Genomic DNA, 21,208 nt, shown 5'->3' on the forward strand with positions numbered 1-21,208 from the left:
GGGGGGGGGGGGGGGGGGGGGGGGGGGTTGGGTGGAAGTGGTGCAGAAACAGGTGAGGAAGAACTGGGGAGAATAAACAGAATGAGGCTCTCAACAAACCAGATGCTTTTAGGGGTGCTGAAGGAGGGGCAGGGAGATGGGGAGAGTAAACAACGCAGAGAGCTGGGGAGGGAAGGGATGGTGGGAGGAAGGGACATGGGGAGGAAGAGCTGCATGGTGTCCCCCTGCCTGTTCCCCCCCTGCTGAAGCCTGACATTTCAGAAGCTGCTGGAGCCCCAAAGGAAGTGGAAAAGAAATGGAAGGCAGTGGGGAGCCGGGTTAGAGAGGAGCAGGCAGGAGGCCCAGGGGCTGGGGGGTGAAATGGGGGCAGGCAGAGAGGGAATAAGGGAGGCCCCCCAGAGCCTGCTCACTTCCCACTGGGGCCTGACATTGGAGACACCCTGGGAAGTTAGAGAAGGGGAGCCAGGTGGAGCAGGGAGAACCCTCTGCTGTCCCCTCACCCCCTGCTAAGAGGTGTTTTTGAAGCCTCTTCACCCTCCCACTCGGGCTGCTCCCAGCCTCTCTGCCATTCTCAGGCCCCAGCTTCCTGCATTCTCCTAGTGGGTTAGCCCAGATCCTAGCCCAGCTCCCCGCTGCAGCCTGAAGGCAGGGCTGGCAGGAGCAAGGAGGACATAGGAGAGCAGAGAAAACACGCAGGCAGGCTGACCTGGGCTCTGCTCTCCGTGCTCATTCCTCCCCTACCTTCTCTCCTTCCACACCCAACTCCTCCCAGCAGATTCCCTGATTCTCACCCCCGCCCCAGTAGACTTCCTCTCAGCCTCTCCTCCGCGCTCTCTCTTCTGCAAAGGATCCGGATTTGCAGGCAGGAGTCACACATTCCAGTGTGCCTGCTTCCCTCTCTCCCTCGCTGCCTCTTCTAGTTTCTCTCAGGCCCCCCATCTGCTCCCCAGCACCTCTGGGGAGTCACCTGTCACGGTGGATCAGTCTGAGCTCACACACAGGGTTACGGGGGCTCCCAGGCTCCCTGTGACCCCCTACCCTGACCCCTGCACCCATCCCTCCCAGTCTCTCTCCCCAGACTCCCAGCTCCAGCAGACCTGACCCTCTGCTCCTCTCCCTGCCTCTCCCCCCAGCACCTAATTCTCCCCTGTACGCTGCTGCTCTTCCATGGGCATCCTGGGGTGGCTACCTAGGCGTCCACCAGGACAGGACGTGGAATGGTAAACACGCAGATCCTCGGGACTCATTCCTGACTAGGGGTTAGCATCTGTTTTAAACCCACTCCTCTAGTGATTCTCATGGACACCGAAGTTTGGGAATCCCTGCCAAAGTGTCAGGAGGGGTCTGAAGTCCTCTCTCCAAGCTCCTAACTGTCCTTGGGCCCTCTTCTCTCCCCACCCCACCTTCAACCCCACTCTGCCCGCTCCTCCCTCACAAACCTATTTCTTGGTGTGGATGGCTGCTCAAGGACGACTATACACCCTGAGTCCATCCAGGCGAAGGCGACCAGGTCCTCACCTCTACTCCACTCTGCTCTCCCCCAGCCCCTTATTCTGGGGGTTTCTGGGGCCATGTGTCAGAGAAGATAAATTTGAGGTCCCAAGTCTCTTTCCTTCCCTGTGCCACATCCTTCCCCATGTTCCCAATTACCGTAGGCAATAGAGTGGGCAAGGAATCTTACGGGACCACCCTCTACTACCAGACCCAAATGTTCTTTCCTTCCCCCTTTCTCTCTTCCCCGCCTCCCTCAGCCTACATCCTCTTTCCCTTCTCACATCGCAGAGGCCACAAGGCTCTAAGGAAGATAAACTCAAGACCCAAGTTCCACAGGCTGCCCAAGAATTGATCTGTACCCCATTCCTCCGCACCGCCCCCTCCCCTACGCCACTCTTTCCTCTTCTCTCTTCTCTCTGCTGCCTATATGCAGACTCCCTCTATCCCCATGCTGGGGTGAGGGCTCCTGTGTGGACCTCTAATCCAGTTCATTTTCCCAGTACCTCTGCCCATCTCCTGACCATTAGCGTTCCCAAATCACAATATGCCAATATACCCCACAGTCCAGGAACCCTCCACAGGGTAGGGCTCACAGCTACCTTGCTGTTTGTTGTGATAAATAAACCAGAGCACTTAAGTCCCTCAAAATGTTTCTTATTCCGTCTCTAGCCTTCTGCCAAGGTTTACCTTGTTACCATGGTAAATCCAAAGCCCTGCTCCAGCGCCTCACCTCTGACACCTCCACCGTACCCTGAACCCATCCCGGAGGACCAGGATCAGCTAGTACCCTAAACCCACCACCAGTTTCCCCAACCCTCCCCGCCACGTCCCTGCGTCCTGGGGAGCAGAGGGTCTGCCTCACAGCCCCATTAAGCCTCTTAAAGCCCTAGACCCTCATCTTGAACCTCCAGCCCCCGTGACTCTCCCCGAGCTCCTGCACCCCCAGCCCGTCTCCCGCTAGTCACACGTGGGAGGGGTCTGCTCCGCAATCCCAGAAGTCACCCAGCCCGAGGCGCGTGAAGCTGGCCCCCTGCCCCCCAGGCCCCCGCCGCCCGCCCACTCCCCCGTCCGGGGCTACCTTGCTGTCGTGGTGGATGAGCTTGAGCTCGTAGTCCGGCAGGATGTCCCTGCGGCTATTCACGTCCTCCAGCGCCATCTCCACCGCGGGCTGGCAGGCCTGGCCCCCGGGCCAGCCCCCGCTCATGGGAAACAGCGCCCCGATGTACACTGCGCGCCGTTCTGAGGAGGGGTGCGGGGGGACCCGCGAGTGAGGCCGCGGGAGATGAGGGGAGTGGGAGGCCCACACCGGAGTCACCCCCGCCGCCATCACCAGCAGGAGCGGCAGCGGCCACCCCACCCGGGGAGCGGGGGCCCCCGGACCCATGGCCGGGAGGGAGAGGGGCTGTTTGGGGAGAGGGAGGAGCTCAGGGGGGACACTTTTCCTGGGGAGGGCTGCTGAGGGAGTGTCGAAGAGGGTCCTCCATCCTGGCTTGTGTAGGGAGGAGGGGGCGAGGGCCCCAGGGAAGCGGGCAAGGTTGGCTTCCTAGGGCCCCCACGGCTCCAGCTCCCGCCCCTGCCACCGCCAGCTCCACCGCGGACTCTCCTCGCGGACTGACTGACCGACCGAGGGGAGGAGGAGCAGATGTCGGGCTGGGAGGGGGCCCTGACGTCACGGGCGGCGCGCGGCAGCTGCGGGGGGGAGGGGCGGGGAGGGAGGCGCGCGCCGCCGTGGGAACGACAGGCGGAGGGGCGGGGCGGGGAGGGGAGAAGGACGCGACCCCCGCGGGAAAGGCCTGGACCGGGAATGGGGGGGGGGGTCCCACCTACGGGGCGGTCAGGGAGGAGCCGAGAGGGGAAGGGGCGTGCCGGGAGGGCGGGGTGGGCCGAAGCGCCGGGGAGCCGGGCATGGAGACGCGAAGGACGGCGGTGGGACGCGCGTGTCTGAATCCGGGGTGTGGATGGATGGGGCCAAGGGCTGAGGGTGTGGGGGACAGGGCGATGGCAGCGGCTTAGGAGAGAGGTGGTTGGGTGGGAAGGGGGTGGCGTGAAGGGGAGTGATGGGGCGGAGGCTGGGAACCCGGGGCTGGGGAGACAGAGCTCGGGAAGGAATGGGAGCTGCGAGAAGGGAGAGGGTGGAGGTGGAGGGAAGGGACGGCCGTGCGGAGGAGCCGAAGAGGCGAGAGCCAGGCCCGGCCAGGGGGAGACGGCCGCGCGGGGCTGCCGGGGGTGTCCGGCGGAACCCCGCAGGGAGCAGGCCGCGGACGCGCGGGGTCTGCCGGCGCCCCCCGCCCCCGGCCGGGCTCTGCCCTTCGGCGGTAGCGGAGTCTGGGAGGAGGCGGAGCCCAGGGCAGGGCAGCCAAGCGGGGAGATGGGAGGGACCGCAGCCTCGCAGAAAACCGGGACTGGAGGCAGAAAACAGGTAGGGAAAGAAGGGGCCGGCCGCGAACTGGGACGGGGTGGGGGGGTGGGGGAGGTTGGGGGAAGAAGGACAGGACCCCACAGCCTGGGGGCAGAACCCCCGGGGTTGGAGGGTGAAGAGTGAGGGATAAGGGGATTGCAGTGCGCGAGATGAGGGTTTCTGATCTCACCTGAGTGCGGCGTTCGATTCACTGGCAGCAGGAAAGACGGGGATCAGAGAAGAGTTACCACTGGCGCCCAGCTTCCCCGGCCTGATCCCCAGCCCCCTCCCACACCTGTCCAGGCCGGAGAGGACCGGGAAGAGCAGAAGCCTGAGTTTCTGAGGGAAGGGTGCCTGGGGATAAGAGCAAGGTGGGGCTGTGGGTCAGAACCCGTCGGTTTTCTTCTTTTATTTTTCATAGGACAACAGAATTTGAGACCCGAGTGCCAACAGCTAAGACAGGGGCAGATCCTGGTTTTGTGGAGCCTAAATACTATAAAATGCAGGGGTCTCTAAGAGAAAAAAAATACAAATTACAAATACAATTGTTTTTAAACTATTGCTTTTAAAATCTTACTTTTGCATTTTTTACAAAAAGCTATGACCATGTGAACACATAATTAGAGCACAAGAAGAGACCTGTGTGAATGAGGAGCCCTGAGATTAAATTGCATTAGCTCCGTGGTAAGTCCACCCCTGGATGGGACTCTCAGTTTCCAGAATGGAATGGTAAACGACAAGCAAAATCATTACGTTAAGGGAGGAAAGCCAGGTCCAGGACCTTGAAAGAGTCTACAAGAGTAGGGGAAGCATGAGGTATGCCTGCATCCCGCAGAGAAGACTGCAAAGGGAGAACCTGGGTGCCCTTTAGGAAAGGGGGAATTCTGCAGAACTAAATGACAAAAAAAAAAAAAAAAAAAAAAAAAAAAAAAAGGTGTTGGACACAAGACTGAGTCCCTTGGGAATGATGGCGGTTGTCTGGGATTTCCGGAAAAGGACTGTCCTCTTCCCCTGCCCCACCCCTGGGTGGTCCTTAGTCCTCTGATGGTTCTGCCCCCAGTTTTAACTCTTTTTAATTTTTACCCTGATAATTTTCCACCCCAGATATTCTTCCCAGTTTTAACATTTTTTTCTAAGTATGACATATGATTTATTTCTGAGTCTTTACAATAATCCAGTTATATAACAAATGGAGAGGAATCAGTAGCAGAAGAGGATTATGCATAGAAAGTTCTAAGTTTAGAGAAAGGGACTGAGGCTAGGGGAAACTGGAGTACTTAACCCTTAAGAAAGGTGATGGAGGGTGAGACTCGAAAAGAGAACATGTGAAGAATTGGGAGCAGGGAGGAGACATAAAAAGAGGGAGGTAGAGGAGGGAAGCCCCCAGTGTAGGTGAAGTGGGCACTGGGGACTACAGAAGGGGCCGGAGACAGGTGGGAGGGGAAAAAGAGTTGGGTTTTCAGCTCCACTCCCCCAAAGCCCCCCATGTTGCATAGCGCCCCGTCCTTTCCCGCCATCCCTTCCCACCCCACTCCCATCCTCTGCAAGCACCCTCAGCTGCAAGCAGGCAGCCATGCCCCTCACCCTGGCAGTGGGGCTTGGCACTGCTCCACTGGCCCTGACTACAGATGCTCCGGGAGCTGCCCACAAGATGGAAGTCAGGGTCACACCGGAAATCCACCCGGGCTCCGTCCAGAGCGGGGAGGTCCCCACCCGTCAGGAAAACCTTCCCATTTTCCAGGGCCAAATATGACTTGGAGCAGATGCGGACTGTGGAGAGATATGAAAAATGAAAAAGAGAGGCACACTGGGGAAGGTTCCTTCCCCTTAAAGAGCAGGGGCTGCAGATTGGGCTTGGGGGCCTCAAGCATCCTACTCTGCAGAAAATCAGGGGTGCAAAGGATTTGCCTCTCTAGTTTCCATTCCTCCCCTAACCCTGGAAGCATCCACACATTACCAACAGAAAAAAGGAAAAAGCATTTCCATGGTAGGAACCCAAGATGGAGCTATAAGAACATAGAAGGGGATCTCTTCAAAGTCAGTGGCAGTGGGCGGTTCCCTGGCTCATACGGATGGATGTAACTTTAGATGCACAATCAGATTTACCTTTCTTATTACAGTTGACTTACACGAATGTTAAACTGGGGTTTGCTTTGTGGGTATATGATCTCTATGTTGGAGACAGAGGTATTCAAAAATGCCATGAAATCATTTTGAGTGTTTTTGCACAATCTGCCACTAAAAACCCTCAAAAAGAAGAGCTCACAAGATGAATAATCAAGTTATTTTATCAAACGGTCGGTGGCCTAATGCAGGGAGGATGGGATGAAATGAAAGGTGGGCCGCTAACTTGACTGCCTCCAAGTGCACACGGTAAACCCTTCTTACACAGCGTTCGCGCAATAAACGTATCCGAATTTTGTTACAGCGGATTTACAGAGCCGACTTGTAAGCAGTAATGCTAAGTTTGAGGCAGGAAGAGGAATGGTCTTGAAGAGAAGAGGGGCTTTTCGAGGCTACTCACCACATCGGCTGGGTGTGTCCATATCTGTCCAGGAGCCGTTGGCCAGGCACTTTCGGACCTTGGGCCCCACCACCTCGCGCTCTCCCCGGCACACATACTCAATCTCATAGTCCACCGGCAGGAAGTTGATAGCCTTCACCTGGTCCCGAGTCAGGCCCCTGTACCTGATGCCCCCTTCCCAAGGCGGGTGTATGATCTGGCAACCTGAGGGGTGAGTCCCAGGAGTCAGAGAGGGTTGGGGGGTGGCAGAGTCAGCTGCAGGAAGCCCAGGCGCACAGGGCGTGGTCAGTGGGCAGGTGGCGGACCAGGGGCCCAGATGGGATGCCGGGAGTGGGAGTAGAGATGGGTCCAGAACCCTGGGCTGAAGGACAGAGCGCCCTGAGCCGGGGTTAAGGCCAGTGAGAACTCATAAGTGAGGAGGGAAGGTGCTGGTTGGGGGTAATGGAGAAAAGAAAATTAAGAATTCGTGCAAGGGTACAATATGCCAGTGAGCTTGGTAAAACAGGCTAAAGCAGGATTTCTGAGTAAATTAGGATGAGTCCAGGGGGGCTTCTTAGGCTACCCAGGCAGCGTATGGGCAGGAGGGAGGGGTGGGGTCGAGGAAACAGTGCAGGGTCACCGAAAGGCAGCTGATGCAGTGACGTGGGGCGGAGAAGAAGGGGTCATAGGTGGGGCGAGGGAAAGGAGCTCAGGGTGTTAACGGGGGGGCCGGGCAGCCAGGGTCGCCAGGCCGGGACGCTGTCTAGGTAGGGCTGCCGGGGCAGTAATGAGGCCCAGAAAAGGGGGTGCAAGGAGGGGGCAGTGGGTGGGGTGCCCGAGGTCGCCGGCGAAGGTGCACCTTCTGAGGTGGCGTTGGGGGTCTGCGCCCCGCCCGCGCCCGGGGGGCGGAGGAAGAGCGGCGCCAGCGGCAGCAGCAGCAGCAGCATCTGAGGGACAGACGGCCGTGAGGGCCGGACCGAGCCCCGCCGGCGCGGCCCAACCCGGGGGTGCCGCCCGGCCTCGCTCGCCGGGCCTCGCGGGGCTCCGACCCGGCTCCGCCTGCGGACGAGACGCGCGCCCCGCGGAGGAGGCGGGGGCGGAGCCCGGCGCGGGGTGGGGGGGGAGGAGAGAGCGCCTGTCCCCACCCTCCTCCTGCCTCCCTCGGCCCCCCACCCTCCCGGGACTCCACCTCTAACCACCTCCTCTCCCCCGGCCCCCGCGGCTCTCCGAGCCCGGCGCCCCGCGCTCCCCGGCCGCTGCCCCGCGCGCCCCGGCGCGGCCCTCCCCCGCGCGCCCAGCTCCGAGCCCGGCTGCCGGCCCGGCTCTTACCTCGGCGCGCCGGCCCGGCTTCCCGGCTCTCCGGGCCTCAAGGCCCCAGGCCCGGCCGCTCCTCCCGCTCCCCCTCCTTTCTCCACAACCTTGCCCTCCTCCCAGCCCTCCTCCCCGTGAATCCGGGCTCCTGCCCGGCCAGGGTCTCGCTCCCCTCGCGCTCCCCCAAACCCCACCCCGGTCTCTCCTTCCCGGGGCGGCGGCGGCGGCCGCGGGAGCGGGAGCCGGGAGCGAAGGAGGCGGCGCCGGGGACCGGGGGAGGCTCCGGGCGGAGGGAAGAAGGAGGGTGCGGAGAAGACAGGGCGGGGGGAGGGAGGGGGAGACCGAAGCGAGGGAGCCTCCCACAAGCCGAACCCCGGGAGCCGCCCCGGATCCCGGCCCCGCCCTGGACCTCCCACGGCGCGGGGGGCGGGCGGCGGCGGGTGGGAGGCTGGGGCGCGCACCGGAGCCGGGTGGGGGCGAGGGGCCCCGAGCCGAAGGCGGAGGAGCGGGCGCAGAGGCTGGGAATCTGGGATGCAGGTGGAGAGGGACCGCCGCACGAGCAGGAGGCAGGTCCGGATCGGGGTGAGAGGAGAGAGGCGGAGGCCGGGGCCACGAGGGGAGCGAGGCAGGTGGGAGGGAAAGGAGAAGCTGAGGTCAGACCGGGAAGGGCGGAGGAGGGGGGTGAAGGCCGTGCGCCCCGAGCGGCTCCCGCGGCCCAGCCGCTCTGTCTCGCTGCCCTGGGCAGGCAACTCGGGGAAAAGACTGGAGGCGAAAGCCGGGGAGGGGAGCATCAGGAGAGAAATGGAGTAGTAGAGGGAAAAAAGGAGACAAAGGAGCTTCCAGCGGGCTGGAGCCAACCGTCTCTTTCTTTACTCCTGCTGGGCCCGTCCGTATTTCTGGGGGATGGGGAGCTGGGAGCCTGGAGACTGCGGGGAAAGTGCAGGCCTCTGACAGTTCCCGCGGCTCCGCGCTTTTATACGGTGGAGAGGGTGTGCGTGAGTGTGTGTGTGTGCATGGGAGCGAAGGGCCTGTGTGTGTGTGTGTGTGTGTTGTGTTCGTGGGAGCAAAGGGCCTGTGTGTGTGTGTGTGTGTGTGTATTCATGGGAATGAAGGGTGTGTGTGTGTGTGTGTGTATTCGTGGGAATGAAGGGTGTGTGTGTGTGTGTGTGTGTTCATGGGAGTGAGTTTGGGCTGCTAGAGGAGACAGGGGACTCCTTATGGGGGAAAAAAGCTCCTTTCTGGCTGGTCCTGGGAAAGAGGTGGGAGAAGGCAAATAGTGTGAGACTGATGGGAACCGAGGTTCTCAGCCTTGAGCCCTTTGTGTAACCGATATCTTGCGGTGAATCCTTTACTACACTGAATTGAAATTCATAGATGATACCACCTACCTACACACATAACTTTTAAAAATCAACGTGCTTCCCTATCTGTACATAAAGGGCCAATGAAAAACAATAATTTGTAATAAAAGAACATGAGCCATGTTTTAGCATGTGGGTGTTGAGACCTGATGACTCAGGAGGTGGTGATGAGGAGGCAGGTGTGTGCACCTGTGCACAGACTCGCAGGTGTGGACCTCTGCAGGTGCACAGACACGGGTGCTCAGTCAGTGACTCAGCACCTCCAGCATGTTGTCATCAATGAACTGATTTAACAAAATGTTGAACAACTCTTGGTAGCAAAATCATTTTTCCCTAAATATACACAGAACTGTAATTGCATTCCTAGAAAGTTCATTGTATAGTAATACCGTTTTTTAAACAGTATTAATTTCTAGGCTCAGATAATTAAACACAGGTTTTCACCTACACGAAGGTCCTAGGGGACATCTGAGACTCTGGATGCGGGTCAGTTCATTGTGCAGGCTATGCTTGGAGGGATATATTGTTCGTCTGCCCTACTCATCGATGCCCCTCATGGCCCCCCTCTTCGCTGTAATTACAAAAGAAAAGCCCACAGCTTTTTTTAAACATTCCCTAGGGAGTGGTTGAGACCCACCAAGCTAGAAAATGGGCAGAAGAGACTGGGGCAGAATTTCTAACCACTCAAAGCAGCAGCCACCCCTCCTCTGAGGGGCCTGCTGTCCTCTCAGCAGGGCAGGACCAAAAAATGTGAGTGTGAAGCAAAATAAAGTTCTTGACACCAGGGTGAGAAATTTCCCAGAGTGCTTTGAAAGGAAGAGTTTCCTGCGTGTGCCCGGTCTGGCCAGAACACCGTCTCTGTGTGCTACTGTGTGGTCCTGGCCGACGGCCCAGAGGACGCCCTTCCCAGATCCCGCATGGCCTTTCCGTAGGGGAGTATGTGAGAGACACCCTCTCGGGAGCCTACAAATGAGTTCTCAAGGTCCTCATCTCATCTTCATTCCGGCGACTTGTCTCTGGCTTCCCTGAAGTCCTGACTGCTCTTCTGTGCTGCATTGAGGGGCATGGGAGGCTAGAATGCCCCTGGAAGAGGATTCTATGAGTCTATGAAATTGAAAATTACTCTGGTAGTATTTTTTGCCTCATGGCTGGTGCTAAAGGAAACCACCGTCATGTCCAAATCACAGAATATTGGTTTCACACATTGGAATGTATCCATTCAAAGAAATAGCTATGAAAACGCGTTTAAAAGAGGAACTAATGACATTACAATGGGAAAATACAAGAGTTTGAGGGGAAGAAAAGCAGAATACAAAGTTTGTGCAGCTGTGGTATATATATCTTTAAAAGCTGGAAGAAAATACGTCCGAATGTTGGCAGTAACTGCCTCTGGGGTCATGAATACTGGCGTCCTTTGTGGTGGTGGTGGTTTCAGTTTCTGCCCAAGTGTTTTACAAGTGTTACCTTTATAATCACTTAGGTTTTCCTTTTAACCGTCCTAAGCACTTTGACACTGCTCGCCTTTTTCCTCCTTTCACCCTGTTTCATCCTCCAGTGTCCCTTCCCAGATCCAGGCCCACGTTCCTCAGGACACGTACTGACGTCTCCCCCATCAGTATCCCAACCCCACCCTCCCACAGCCAGTCCACTCCTTTGCCTTCCACTCCAAGCACCAAACTCCTCTCCTCTGGGAAGGTCCCACTCAATCCTGTCCCCTAGTCCCTGTGCCTTTGGTGACAGCACCTCCTTTTACAGTTTCGGCCTGCTTCTCAGAGATGGCAGCACGGTACCAGTCTTCCTGTTCATGTGATTTTCCATCCTTCCACTTCCTTCGCTGTCTTCTGCCTCACCTTCTGCCCAACACGTGGAGCATAGAGCCCAGAACTTAACACCCCACACCCCCTGGTAACGTATTAACCAAAGGAGCTGAGTTAACTGAGAGTCTGCTGGGTGCTAGGTGCCTTCAGAGGGCATCTAACGTAATTCTTACCCAGCCATGCAAAGAACACATAGTGTCCTTAGTTTGGAGACCAGTAAACCATGATTTGGGAAAACTAAGTACAAATCAGAGGTCACCCAGCTGTGAAATTGACAGAGCCAATATTTGAACTCAAGCCTCTTAGTCCGTTTCCAAATTCTTTCCACTGTGTTCTGAGATTTAGTCCCAAGGCCCTCCTCTGACCCAACTTCCACCCCAAGGCAGCCTTGTCGGAGGTCAAGGAGCATCTCAGTGTTTTCCATCAGAATTAGTGGTGAGTGGTCTGTGTGCGGGGGATGTACTCTGGTGAAAGTCGTGTCTTCAAGGACAGTCTTCTATCCTACACAGACAGCTCCTGCGATTTAGAAAACTGTATGGGGCAAAGGTTTAAAATTCAACCATGAGGTTATTTACAAGCCAAGCCTCACCTCGGCTTCTCCGTGATGGCTGGAGCCCTTTCTGCAGCTAAGACGGTCCTGAGCTTCTGCGGGTGCTACCCCCTCCGGGACGGCTCGCAGCACTACCCTGCCAGGAGAGGGTCGGGGGTAAGGGAAACCTTTAACAAAGGCTCTCACCTGCTCGCCATGTCCAGCTCTAGTTCGGTTGTGCGGTCTTGACTCGGCAGGCCTTGGGGCTTTGTGCCAGGAAAAGGAAACAGCAAAGTTACAAAGTTATTTCTAGGATGCCTTCACAGGCCCGTGCAGGAACCCAGAGTGGAATCTGGAAACTTTAGTGAGATAGGAAAGCCACAATGCAGTTCCTGCTGGAACCCCCGGCCCTCTCCCACCAGACACTGCGGGTCATGGGGAGCACTGTCTCACAGATGCTGGGGACAATCGCCAGGTTACAAAGTTGACACCGTTGCTTCTGTAAATAACTTTTCTGTGAGGGAGCCCTTCTATGAGAAATAAATGAAGACAATGTAACGAAGTGCTAGGCTAACCTAAACCACAGAAAGGACAGTAGTCAGCTCGTTGTCCCTTCTGAAGCGGATGTGAGGCCAGGTTAACAGATGTAGAAAAGACTCAGTTTTTACACACAAATGTAGTATTTCTATTCCTGGAACTACAAGAGGATCAGATTTTCTTGAAGATTTCAAAACAAACAAGTATTATGTTTAGTTAAATATATGTAATGAAGAATCTACCAGGTATGAATATTCATACCAGTCCCAAAAGCGTACGTATCCTTATGCACGTATGCGTTTGGGCACCGGGTTGGTAGGGTTTTGCTGGTTCCTTTTGCTGAAACAGATTTCTGTCTCATTACGCCCAGCTCAGGAACTAATTGTTCATGTATTCAGAGCACACTATCACAGTATCCAAACAATACCCAGAGAAAAAAGACGCATCACCGCACTTTTCTAGGAGAAACTACAGAATGCTGAGAACTCTGCTATTTGACATGTGAGTACAGGTCTTACACCTGTAATAAGCACAATCATGTTTCTGCAGTAAAATACAAGATTTTTTTTAAGATTTATTTATTCATTTGAGGGGCGCTGGGGTGGCTCAGTCATTAAGCATCTGCCTTCGGCTCAGGGCGTGATCCCAGAGTCCTGGGATCGAGCCCCACATCGGGCTCCTCCGCTGGGAGCCTGCTTCTCCCTCTCCCACTCCCCCTGCTTGTGTTCCCTCCCTCACTGGCTGTCTCTCTCTCTCTCAAATGAATAAATAAATCTTATTTATTTATTTGACAGAGAGAGAGCATGAGCAGAAGGGGCAGAGGGTGAGAGAATATCAAGCAGATTCTTCTCTGAGTGTGGAGCCCCACGCGAGGCTCAATCTCATGGCCCTGAGATCGAGACCTAAGCTGAAACTGAGAGTCAGTTGCTCCACTGACTGTACCACCCACGTGTCCCAAAATACGTGTTTATTAATATTAGGTGCAGTAAATAACGACCATAAACACCTTCACAGCTGGTCTCGCCGCCAAATGAGTTGCAAAGTTTTTGATTTTTGGAGCACTGTGGGTTTTGGATTTACAGAATAGGGTGTGTGGAACTGAGTGTACAAACATGAAAAAAGATCTACAAATGGACACTTTAGGAGTCAAGTGAACACATCCGAGGCCAAGGACTAGAGATTCTATTCATAGAAATACCATAAAAACACCAGCGAGGACACCCATAATGGCCTGTATGGAAATTAGGACCCTATTGCGTTGGGTGGGATGGGTCCTGCCCTGTCCAGTGACCCAAATGGACACCTCGAATCTAAGCAGAAAGGAAAGCCTGGGACAGATGTGAGGCAAGGTCTGCCTTTAGCAATGTAGAGCGAGCAAACGGCTGCTGAGTTTTAACTCTTCCTTCCCCGTCTTTCCAACCATCACTCTGAAATTCTGAAAGCCAGCATGACTCAGACACACCTTCGGATGCTTTCGGTGTTTATTACACTTAGATCCGCACAGAGACATGCTACCTTATCGACACATAGCCCACAAGCAACTCACACTATCTGTCTTAATCCTCCCAACCGTCTCTGTGCACTGTTATTATCAGGATCCATTTTCAGAACAGAAAGCTGCAGCTCAGAGGGGTGAAACGACCTGCCCAAGGTCACACAGCCAATGCCAGCAGAGCTGGGCCTCCAGCCAGACCTCTGGTCCTCCTCCCTCTGCTGCTGGTGTTCCAGCCATCCTGGCCTCATGGCACTCTACGACCTTGCCCAAGTGCTGTCAGCTCAGGGAGCAAGCACCCTGGACACGCTCTCTTCAGCCTCCCCACCCCATGCCATTGGCACCTCAGTAACTGCCTAAGTCACCCCCTGAGGGACCCCACCCTCCCAGCCAGGTGCTCTCCCAGCACAGCCTTCGCCATTGAAAGCACTCATCTCAGCGGTAATTTTGTCTTGATTATAGCACCATTGATTTACTACCTGCCTTCCCGACAGGACCTTTAGCTCCGTGGGAGCAGGGACACTGAGCACGGTGCTCACTTCCTCCCCTGCCACCTGGTGAAAAGCGTAATGAAAGATCAATCAACAAAAACATCGTCTGACCCCAAGATCAGTTTTCACTCCGCAGTGTGGGATTATCTCACCAGTTTCCAAGCCTGTGGACCTCTTGCTGGTCTCTGTTGCTTGTCAAAGATCCACGCATTCATGAGACGCTTTCTTCTGCAGGCCATCAGCTTGGCACAACCTCCACACATTGAAATCCCGCCACCACGAGTCCGCCCTGCAGGTATGACTTCTGGCGCGTGCACATTCTCGTCCACGTGGCGGCTCGCAGGGTAGCTCACGGCAGCCCTATCAGCACAGCACGTGGTACCCAGAAGATGGTCTTGCTGCTCTTCCTGCGGCTCTTAACAAACGTGCCTTTCCAAAATCAGTCTCTCTGCTCATACCCCTAAGACTCTGCTGTGAAATAGGGGCAAAGGTGGAGAATTTCCAGCTGTGTCAAGAACAAACTCTCATCCTGTCCGGATTAATTACAAGTAGGAAAGGGGGAAGAGACAAAGAAAGAGAGGGAGGGAGGAAGGAAAGAAGGAAGGAAGGAACGAATGAACCAAGAGCCAATGGACCCTAGGAAAAGGACTGGTGGCCCCGTTGTCCCTGGTTTTTGTCAAGCAGCCAGCCCGTGAGACAGGGCTCTCTCCTCTTCCCCCTGCACTAGACACCCTCAATCCTATATCTGTGACGAGCTTGCATCCTCTCTCCTACATCCAACCCAAGTGAAGCCATGGTGGAGAAAATGTCCAATCGTACAAAGAATGTATCAAGCAAGTATCCTTCACTTGTTTTGCTTCTTACCAACATCTTACCAAGGAGACGGCGGTCATGTGGCTTCTAAGTCTTGGGGCCAAAGACAGAGGAGTACAAGCTAACTGGCAGTTCATGTTGGGGGTGGCGGATAAACTAGTCAGGGAGGAGAACGAGAAATAGCTCAAAACAGGCACAACCAATCCTCTTGAGTTTAACTCCCGAGGGATTTCCTCCTCTGGGCATTGACGGAGAGAGAGGGAGAGAAGACACGAACAGTGGGATATAGTCATGTCTGCTTTTCTCAGTGGTAAGACAGTATCACAGGCAATATAATTTATGAAATTCTTTGAAATAAAGGGAGGCAGCAAAGCATAGGTAAGAGAGGTAACAACCAAAACCCAAAACCTGGAGTCCAATCTGCTGTGTGGTCCAGGAAACAGCAGCTGGTGTGAGCAACCTCAGACCCCTGAGCCCTGGCTCCCTTTCCTGACAGTGGGGACCCTCCCTCCTGCCCACTTCCTTCAGGACGTGGTTATGAGGCTCAGACAAGCCAGAGTGCTCTGTAAGCCTGAAACACTGACAAATGTTAGTGCCTAGAAGTTTACTATGGGAGAGCAGTAGATGCAAGAGGAACGGTGATCCAGTGCTCGCAGAAAGGAAGTGTCTGTGCGTCAGGTTACAAAGGCAGCAGCCACTCACCGAACGTGTGGTCGATTTACAAACAGAAATGCGGAGCTTTCCCGATTTCCCAGCCCAGAGTGCATACTTTCCCACATCCTCCAACAGTGACCTTTCGGAACGGCCGGGCTGTGGGAAGCAGCAAGCTCAGGGAGGCTGCGAGCCTCCTGTCCGAGTGCTACGCCCAGACTCTCAGATCTTTTCTGTCTGGGCACGGCTCCTGCACCCAGGCCCAAACTGACCAGGAAGTACCCCCAGAAACCACCTCCCCAGTATTTGCAAAACATTGCTTGGCCTCCCTGTACCCCTCACCTTCCTCATTCTTAAAATGGGCTTAATAGTGTATCCCTCCTGGGGGTGTTGTAGGGGTTGACTGATGAATCACCCATGTGAGAATTGCTAGCCCACAGAGGCCCTCAAAAATAGGTAGCACCCTTTATGCCCCTAAATTCACCGGGGGCCCATCTCAGCTCAGACACCTCACAATGGATCCAGAACCGATGTCCTGGGGGCCCCTGGTGGGTTCAGTCAAAGGAGTCAGCGACTCTTGATCTCGGGTCTTGAATTTGAGCCCCACATTCAGGGTAGAGATGACTTAAAGAAATAAACTTAAAAAAAAAAAAACAACGAAGAGATGTCCTGGCCAGGCCGCATCGTGGACAGGGTTGGTGTCCTATGTTTTCTTCCAGAGAGAGATTATAGCTGTTTAAGCAAATGTGTTTCCGCTTCATGACTGTAAGTACAGTAGAGTGCTGTAGTTGAGGCAAGAATTCCACATTAATACGCAGACAGCTCCCTCTTGCCTTACGATGGCTGAATACCCCTCCACTGCATGGCTGTCTCATAGTTTATTTAATAAGTCCACTTTTAATAAACCCTAAGATGTTTATCATCTTCTGCAATTACAAACAACACTGCATTGAATCACTTTATACATAGGTCATTTCCCACCGTGGAATCTGCTTCTCCCTCTCCCTCTGCCGCCCCCTTGTGCTCGGGCGCGCCTGTTCTCTCAAAAATATAAAATCTTTAAAATATGTTTGATTAATAACAGAAATGAATTATACGTAAATTTAGCTTTGTTGTTAAAAATCACATCTCCAAACAGAGTTCAAGTTGGGACAAATTATAAAAAGTTACCATAAATAAAAAGAGATACCATAAAAGAAAAAAATAATAAAATAATAGATAAATAGATATATCGATAGATAAATAGAGTAAAATAAAGGATAAAAAGAAAAAGAAGCCCTAGCAAAAGCTGTAGAAATGGTAGAGAAAGGTTAGGGAACCACTAGGTCATGGCTCCCGGTGAAACGCCTGGTAAGAACTAAGCCTGCACACCTGTGTCGGGGCAGCCGTCACGCCCGGCAAAGGGCCCCGCTGTGCACCTGCGGCCCAGGCTTCCGGGTCTGGCCCACCTTGGGCTCCTCACACCTCCTCCGGCCTCAGTTTTGTCATCTCAATACAACTATTCGGTCCACTTATTGATCGCATATTATTGTGACGGACACGTACAATCCCGGAAACTTCTGAGGAGGTTAAAAACTCCGCATGAAGGCAAAACAGTATCCCCGCCACTGACTGGCACGCGATTCAGCACGTCGCGCACCGGCCGGCCCTTGAGCAGGAGTTCATCGATGCGTTCCTAGCCCAGTAAGTACAAACTGTGGGCAACCTTGACGACGGCCCCGCGCTCTCACCTGCCGCTCCGCTGAACGTCAGGCAGGTGGATGGACCCTGCCCCGCTACGGGTCCTCCGTCAGGGCAGTAAGTCAGTGTGACCATTAGATGGCGCCAGTGACCAGGCGAGCCCTCGGTCCCTCCCAAAATTGAGCATTTTCCCTACTGAGGAGCTTCTTCAAGTTGGTTTGTTTTGTAACTTAAAAAAAAATCATTATAAAGACTGTATGCTCACTGTGAAAATATATCGAACAGTATAAGAAATAAAAAGGAAATCTCCCGTTTCTGGTAAGCCTCGGAGCAGTGTCCTCTCCCCGGTTTGAATGCAATAATAATGTGCAACCCCAATTAACCCTAACTGGCCAGAAAGCCCTGCTGGGCTAGTTGGAATCACCTCAAAAGCGTAACCATAGCAACACAAAGCCACTGCACCCACACCTCCCCCTCCCACCCTCAGAAACACAGGTCCACATTCAACACTCACCAGTCCCCTTCATCACTCACTGGCTTCTTACGAAGCCCTCATCCTTATCGAGGGAATGGCATTAACAGGCTAACTGAGCTGGTTAGACTTTTGGGGTGACAGCAAGTCAGTAACTGAATCAACAGTTCCAAGAAGCATGTTAAAAATCTTAGAAACAGGGGCGCCTGAGTGGCTCAGTCGTTAAGCATCTGCCTTAGGCTTAGGGCCTGGGCTCAGGGCCTGATCCCAGGGTCCTGGGATCGAGCCCCGCATCGGGCTCCCTGCTCTGCTGGAAGCCTGCTTCTTCCTCTCCTACTCCCCCTGCTTGTGTTCCCTCTCTCGCTGGCTGTCTCTCTCTGTCAAATAAATAAATAAAATATTAAAAAATAAAATAAAAATCTTAGAAACAAATTCAATAATGTGGCAGGATACAGAATCAATGCACAGAAATCAGTGGCATTTCTATACACAATGTGACTGAAGAAAGAGAAATTAGGGGATCAATTCCCTTTACAATAGCACCAAAAACCATAAGATACCTAGGAATAAACACTTATGAAAGAAATTGAAGAAGACACAAAAAGATGGAAATACATTCCATGGTCATGGATCGGAAGAATAAACATTGTTAAAATGTCTATGCTACCCAGAGCAATCTACACTTTCAATGTCATCCCGATCAAAATACCAATGCTGTTTTTCAAAGTGCTGGAAAAGTCTTAGAAACATATTAACATAGTTATCCCCCCCAACACACACACACACACACACACACACACACACACACACACACACAGTATTTTTTCTGGGGTAAAACCGTAACTATGTTTGCCTCCTTTATAGGGTGACTTAGTAATACCAACCATTCCCAGCGCTGTGAGAACCAAAGGCAAATGGGAACCAAACCCCTGGTGGGCCAAAATGGCTGTCAAAAGGTTCATTCAAACCAATAATACATTATATGTTAACTAATTGAATTTAAATTTTAAAAATGGGGAAAAAATAAAAGAATAAATACAAAAGCAATAAACATTTTTCAGGTTTATAAAAATATTCTAGGTTTCTTTGAAAATGAAGTTATTACTAAGTTCAAAGAAAGGTTCAACAAAATAGACTCAGTTCAAGTCGATTTGATTTGGTTCAAGTTTTTATCTTTATTTTTTTAAAGATGTATTCATTTATTTATTTGAGAGGGAGGGGAGTGGGGAGGGGCAGAGGGATAGAGAGAGACTCAAGACAACTCTCCACTCAGGGCAGAGCCCAACACGGGACTCGCTCTCAGGACCCTGAGAGCAGGACCCGAACCCAAATCAAGAGTCAGAGGCTTAACCTCCCAAGGCACCGAGGAGCCCCTGATTTGGCTCCTGGTTTGCACTCGGAGGATCCCTGAGCCGTCCCAGGCTTGTTCGCTGCGGGTGCTCTGGCGCCTTTACACGGAGACCTAGCGTCACTGCGGGGAAGAGCCGCGCGTCCCCTCCGGGAGCAGGCGGGACGGTGGAGCTCGACAAGGACACTTCTGCGCCTGTGAGCGCCGCGGGTCACCAGGAGAGGCGGGCGCAGGGAGGGGAGGGAGGAGAGCCGGCGGCAGGGATGTACCTTGGCTCCGGGCCCTGAAAAGCAGCAAAGCCATTCCCCGCCGGTTCAAGAGAGCTGCTCCGGCCCCGGACCCCCGAAGCCCCTCGTCGGCACCCAAAGCCCTCATCCAGAATTCGAGAGCACTGATGTCTGAGTGCACAGACTGCCGTATGTAGACCAAGTACAAGCGCCAATACTGACCTCTGCGGCTAGAGCGCAGGAAGCGATGCGGAGCAGAGCACAGAGGCTGGGGTCCGCTCCGTCACGCACCCTCCAGCACACTCACTCTGCTCTGTACCCACGCAGGGGGGAGCCGGGAAGACGGGAGAGAGTCCTGCCCTCCCGGCCTCACCTCGTGTGCACAGCGGCTGCTACCATGGTCCTAAAGGGGTCAGACACAGGCCTAGAGCCTCGTGTCCCCTGTCTCAGCTACTCCTCACGTCGGGCCCACGGGGTGGAGGCGGGGGATAGCCCCCATGGCACAGTTAGAGACCGAGGCTGGAATTGGCATCCGACGCTCGGGTGCAAGCTTCTCTACACCCTGGTGTAGACGCAGGGTCCTCCAGGTGCCGGAACGGGGCATCCCTGTGCCAGAGCTCCCAGAATGCGACTGTCCCCGCACAGTTTCCTCTGCGGGAAAAGACCCTAATTGTCAGGCAGGCGGGACCGGCAGAAGGACAGGGCCCAGTTCCAAACATACAGCAGCGCCTTTTCCCAGCGTCGGGCAGTCAGTCCCGTGGAGACCAGCGGGCCCTGGGTAGGTGGGTGCTGCCCGGTGGGTGCGCGCGTCCAGGCAGGACCGCGGCGGGGAGAACGGGGACAACCTGCACAGGACCCCGCGCGGCTCTCACCGGCCATCCCACCGCCCCTTCTCCGCCCCCAGAGGCTCCGGCAACCACTTCTCGGCGGCGGGGCCGTGACGTCACTGTTGCCGGGCAAAGCCGGGGCGCGCTCGGGCCTCCGCCCGCGGATCCTGCCGCCTCTTCTCCGCCCCCAGAGACTCGGGCAACCAATTCTCGGCGGCGGGGTCGTGACGTCACTGTTGCCAGCAAACGGGGGCGCGCTCAGGCCTCCACCTGCGAATCCTGCCGCCTCTTCTCCGCCCCCAGAGACTCGGGCAACCACTTCTCGGCGGCGGGGTCGTGACGTCACTGTTGCCGGGCAAACCGGGGCCGCGCTCAGGACTCCACCTGCGAACCCTGCCGCCGTGTGGGCGAACAGCGAAGGCGCCAGGGGAACGGAAAGGAGGCGAACTAGACCGGGGGAGAAAGATGGGGAAAGCAGTTAAATTCCTGCAGGATCCTACAGCTAAGGACCACCGGGTTACCTGGCTAATTTCCTGCTCGGCGTCGGCGTGACGGTCCAGCAAGGGGAAGAACGGAAAACCCGCTCGGTCCGTGGGGTCTGGCTGGGCAGCTCCGATGGAGAGGCGGTTCCTCTGTACTGAACTGAAGTCGGCGTCCCGGGCCTGCACCTGCCCAGTCCGCCCCACGAGGACCCACACGACGGCTCGAGGCCTCTTCCGCAGAACAATGCATTTCTCCTGAGTGCCTGACTCACCTGATTCGTCACAGGAGGGAGCTTTCCTTTATAGAAGAGGAAAATATGGATGAATTTCAGAATAGTAACAGGGAAGACACAAAAATGGGGGAAATTTGGTAGATAAAATGTAAACCTTTGGCAAAACACTGTTGTCCGTATTCTTCTGCCCCGTGTGTGTCACTTGTGTAAACATACCAGTGTAGACAGAGGCCCCTGACTGAAGCACAACACACATGCTCATAGCTACGGGCTCGGTCACCTGCGCCGGGCGGATTCGGACCCGGGCTCCCCTTCCTCCCGCCCACCTGTGAAACACCTGGGTAAGTGCCTATGAGTCAGACCCTTCACCGTCTAGCACTCGGAGTCTCCGGGACTGTCCAGACCAACTGAAACACAAACGCTGTGGAAATAAGGAACTTTCAAATTCCTCCTGATATTTACACCACTAGGGGCGGTCCCAGAAGAATAAACCAGTGCCGGGGAGCATTAACACGGCGCAGAGCGCTCACCGTGTGGGGTCA

At 54.8% G+C, this 21,208-nt stretch overlaps 1 protein-coding gene across 1 annotated transcript in view; it reads right to left on the bottom strand.

The window, feature by feature from the left end:
* Positions 1 to 7,781, bottom strand: part of GABBR1 (gamma-aminobutyric acid type B receptor subunit 1) — a 25,820-nt gene extending 18,039 nt beyond the window's left edge. Inside the window, exons 1-6 of the mRNA XM_040644869.1 lie at positions 7,725 to 7,781; positions 7,255 to 7,342; positions 6,417 to 6,620; positions 5,477 to 5,662; positions 4,083 to 4,103; positions 2,573 to 2,733 (exon numbers count right to left, since the gene is read on the bottom strand). Coding sequence (XP_040500803.1) covers positions 2,573 to 2,733; positions 4,083 to 4,103; positions 5,477 to 5,662; positions 6,417 to 6,620; positions 7,255 to 7,342 — 660 coding nt within the window. The 5' untranslated portion in view covers positions 7,725 to 7,781. The remainder of the gene's footprint in view (positions 1 to 2,572; positions 2,734 to 4,082; positions 4,104 to 5,476; positions 5,663 to 6,416; positions 6,621 to 7,254; positions 7,343 to 7,724) is intronic.
* Positions 7,782 to 21,208: the final 13,427 nt, after the last annotated feature.

The sequence above is a fragment of the Ursus maritimus genome, unplaced genomic scaffold, assembly GCF_017311325.1.
Source record: "Ursus maritimus isolate PB19 unplaced genomic scaffold, ASM1731132v1 scaffold_30, whole genome shotgun sequence".
NCBI classification, from domain to species: Eukaryota; Metazoa; Chordata; class Mammalia; order Carnivora; family Ursidae; genus Ursus; species Ursus maritimus.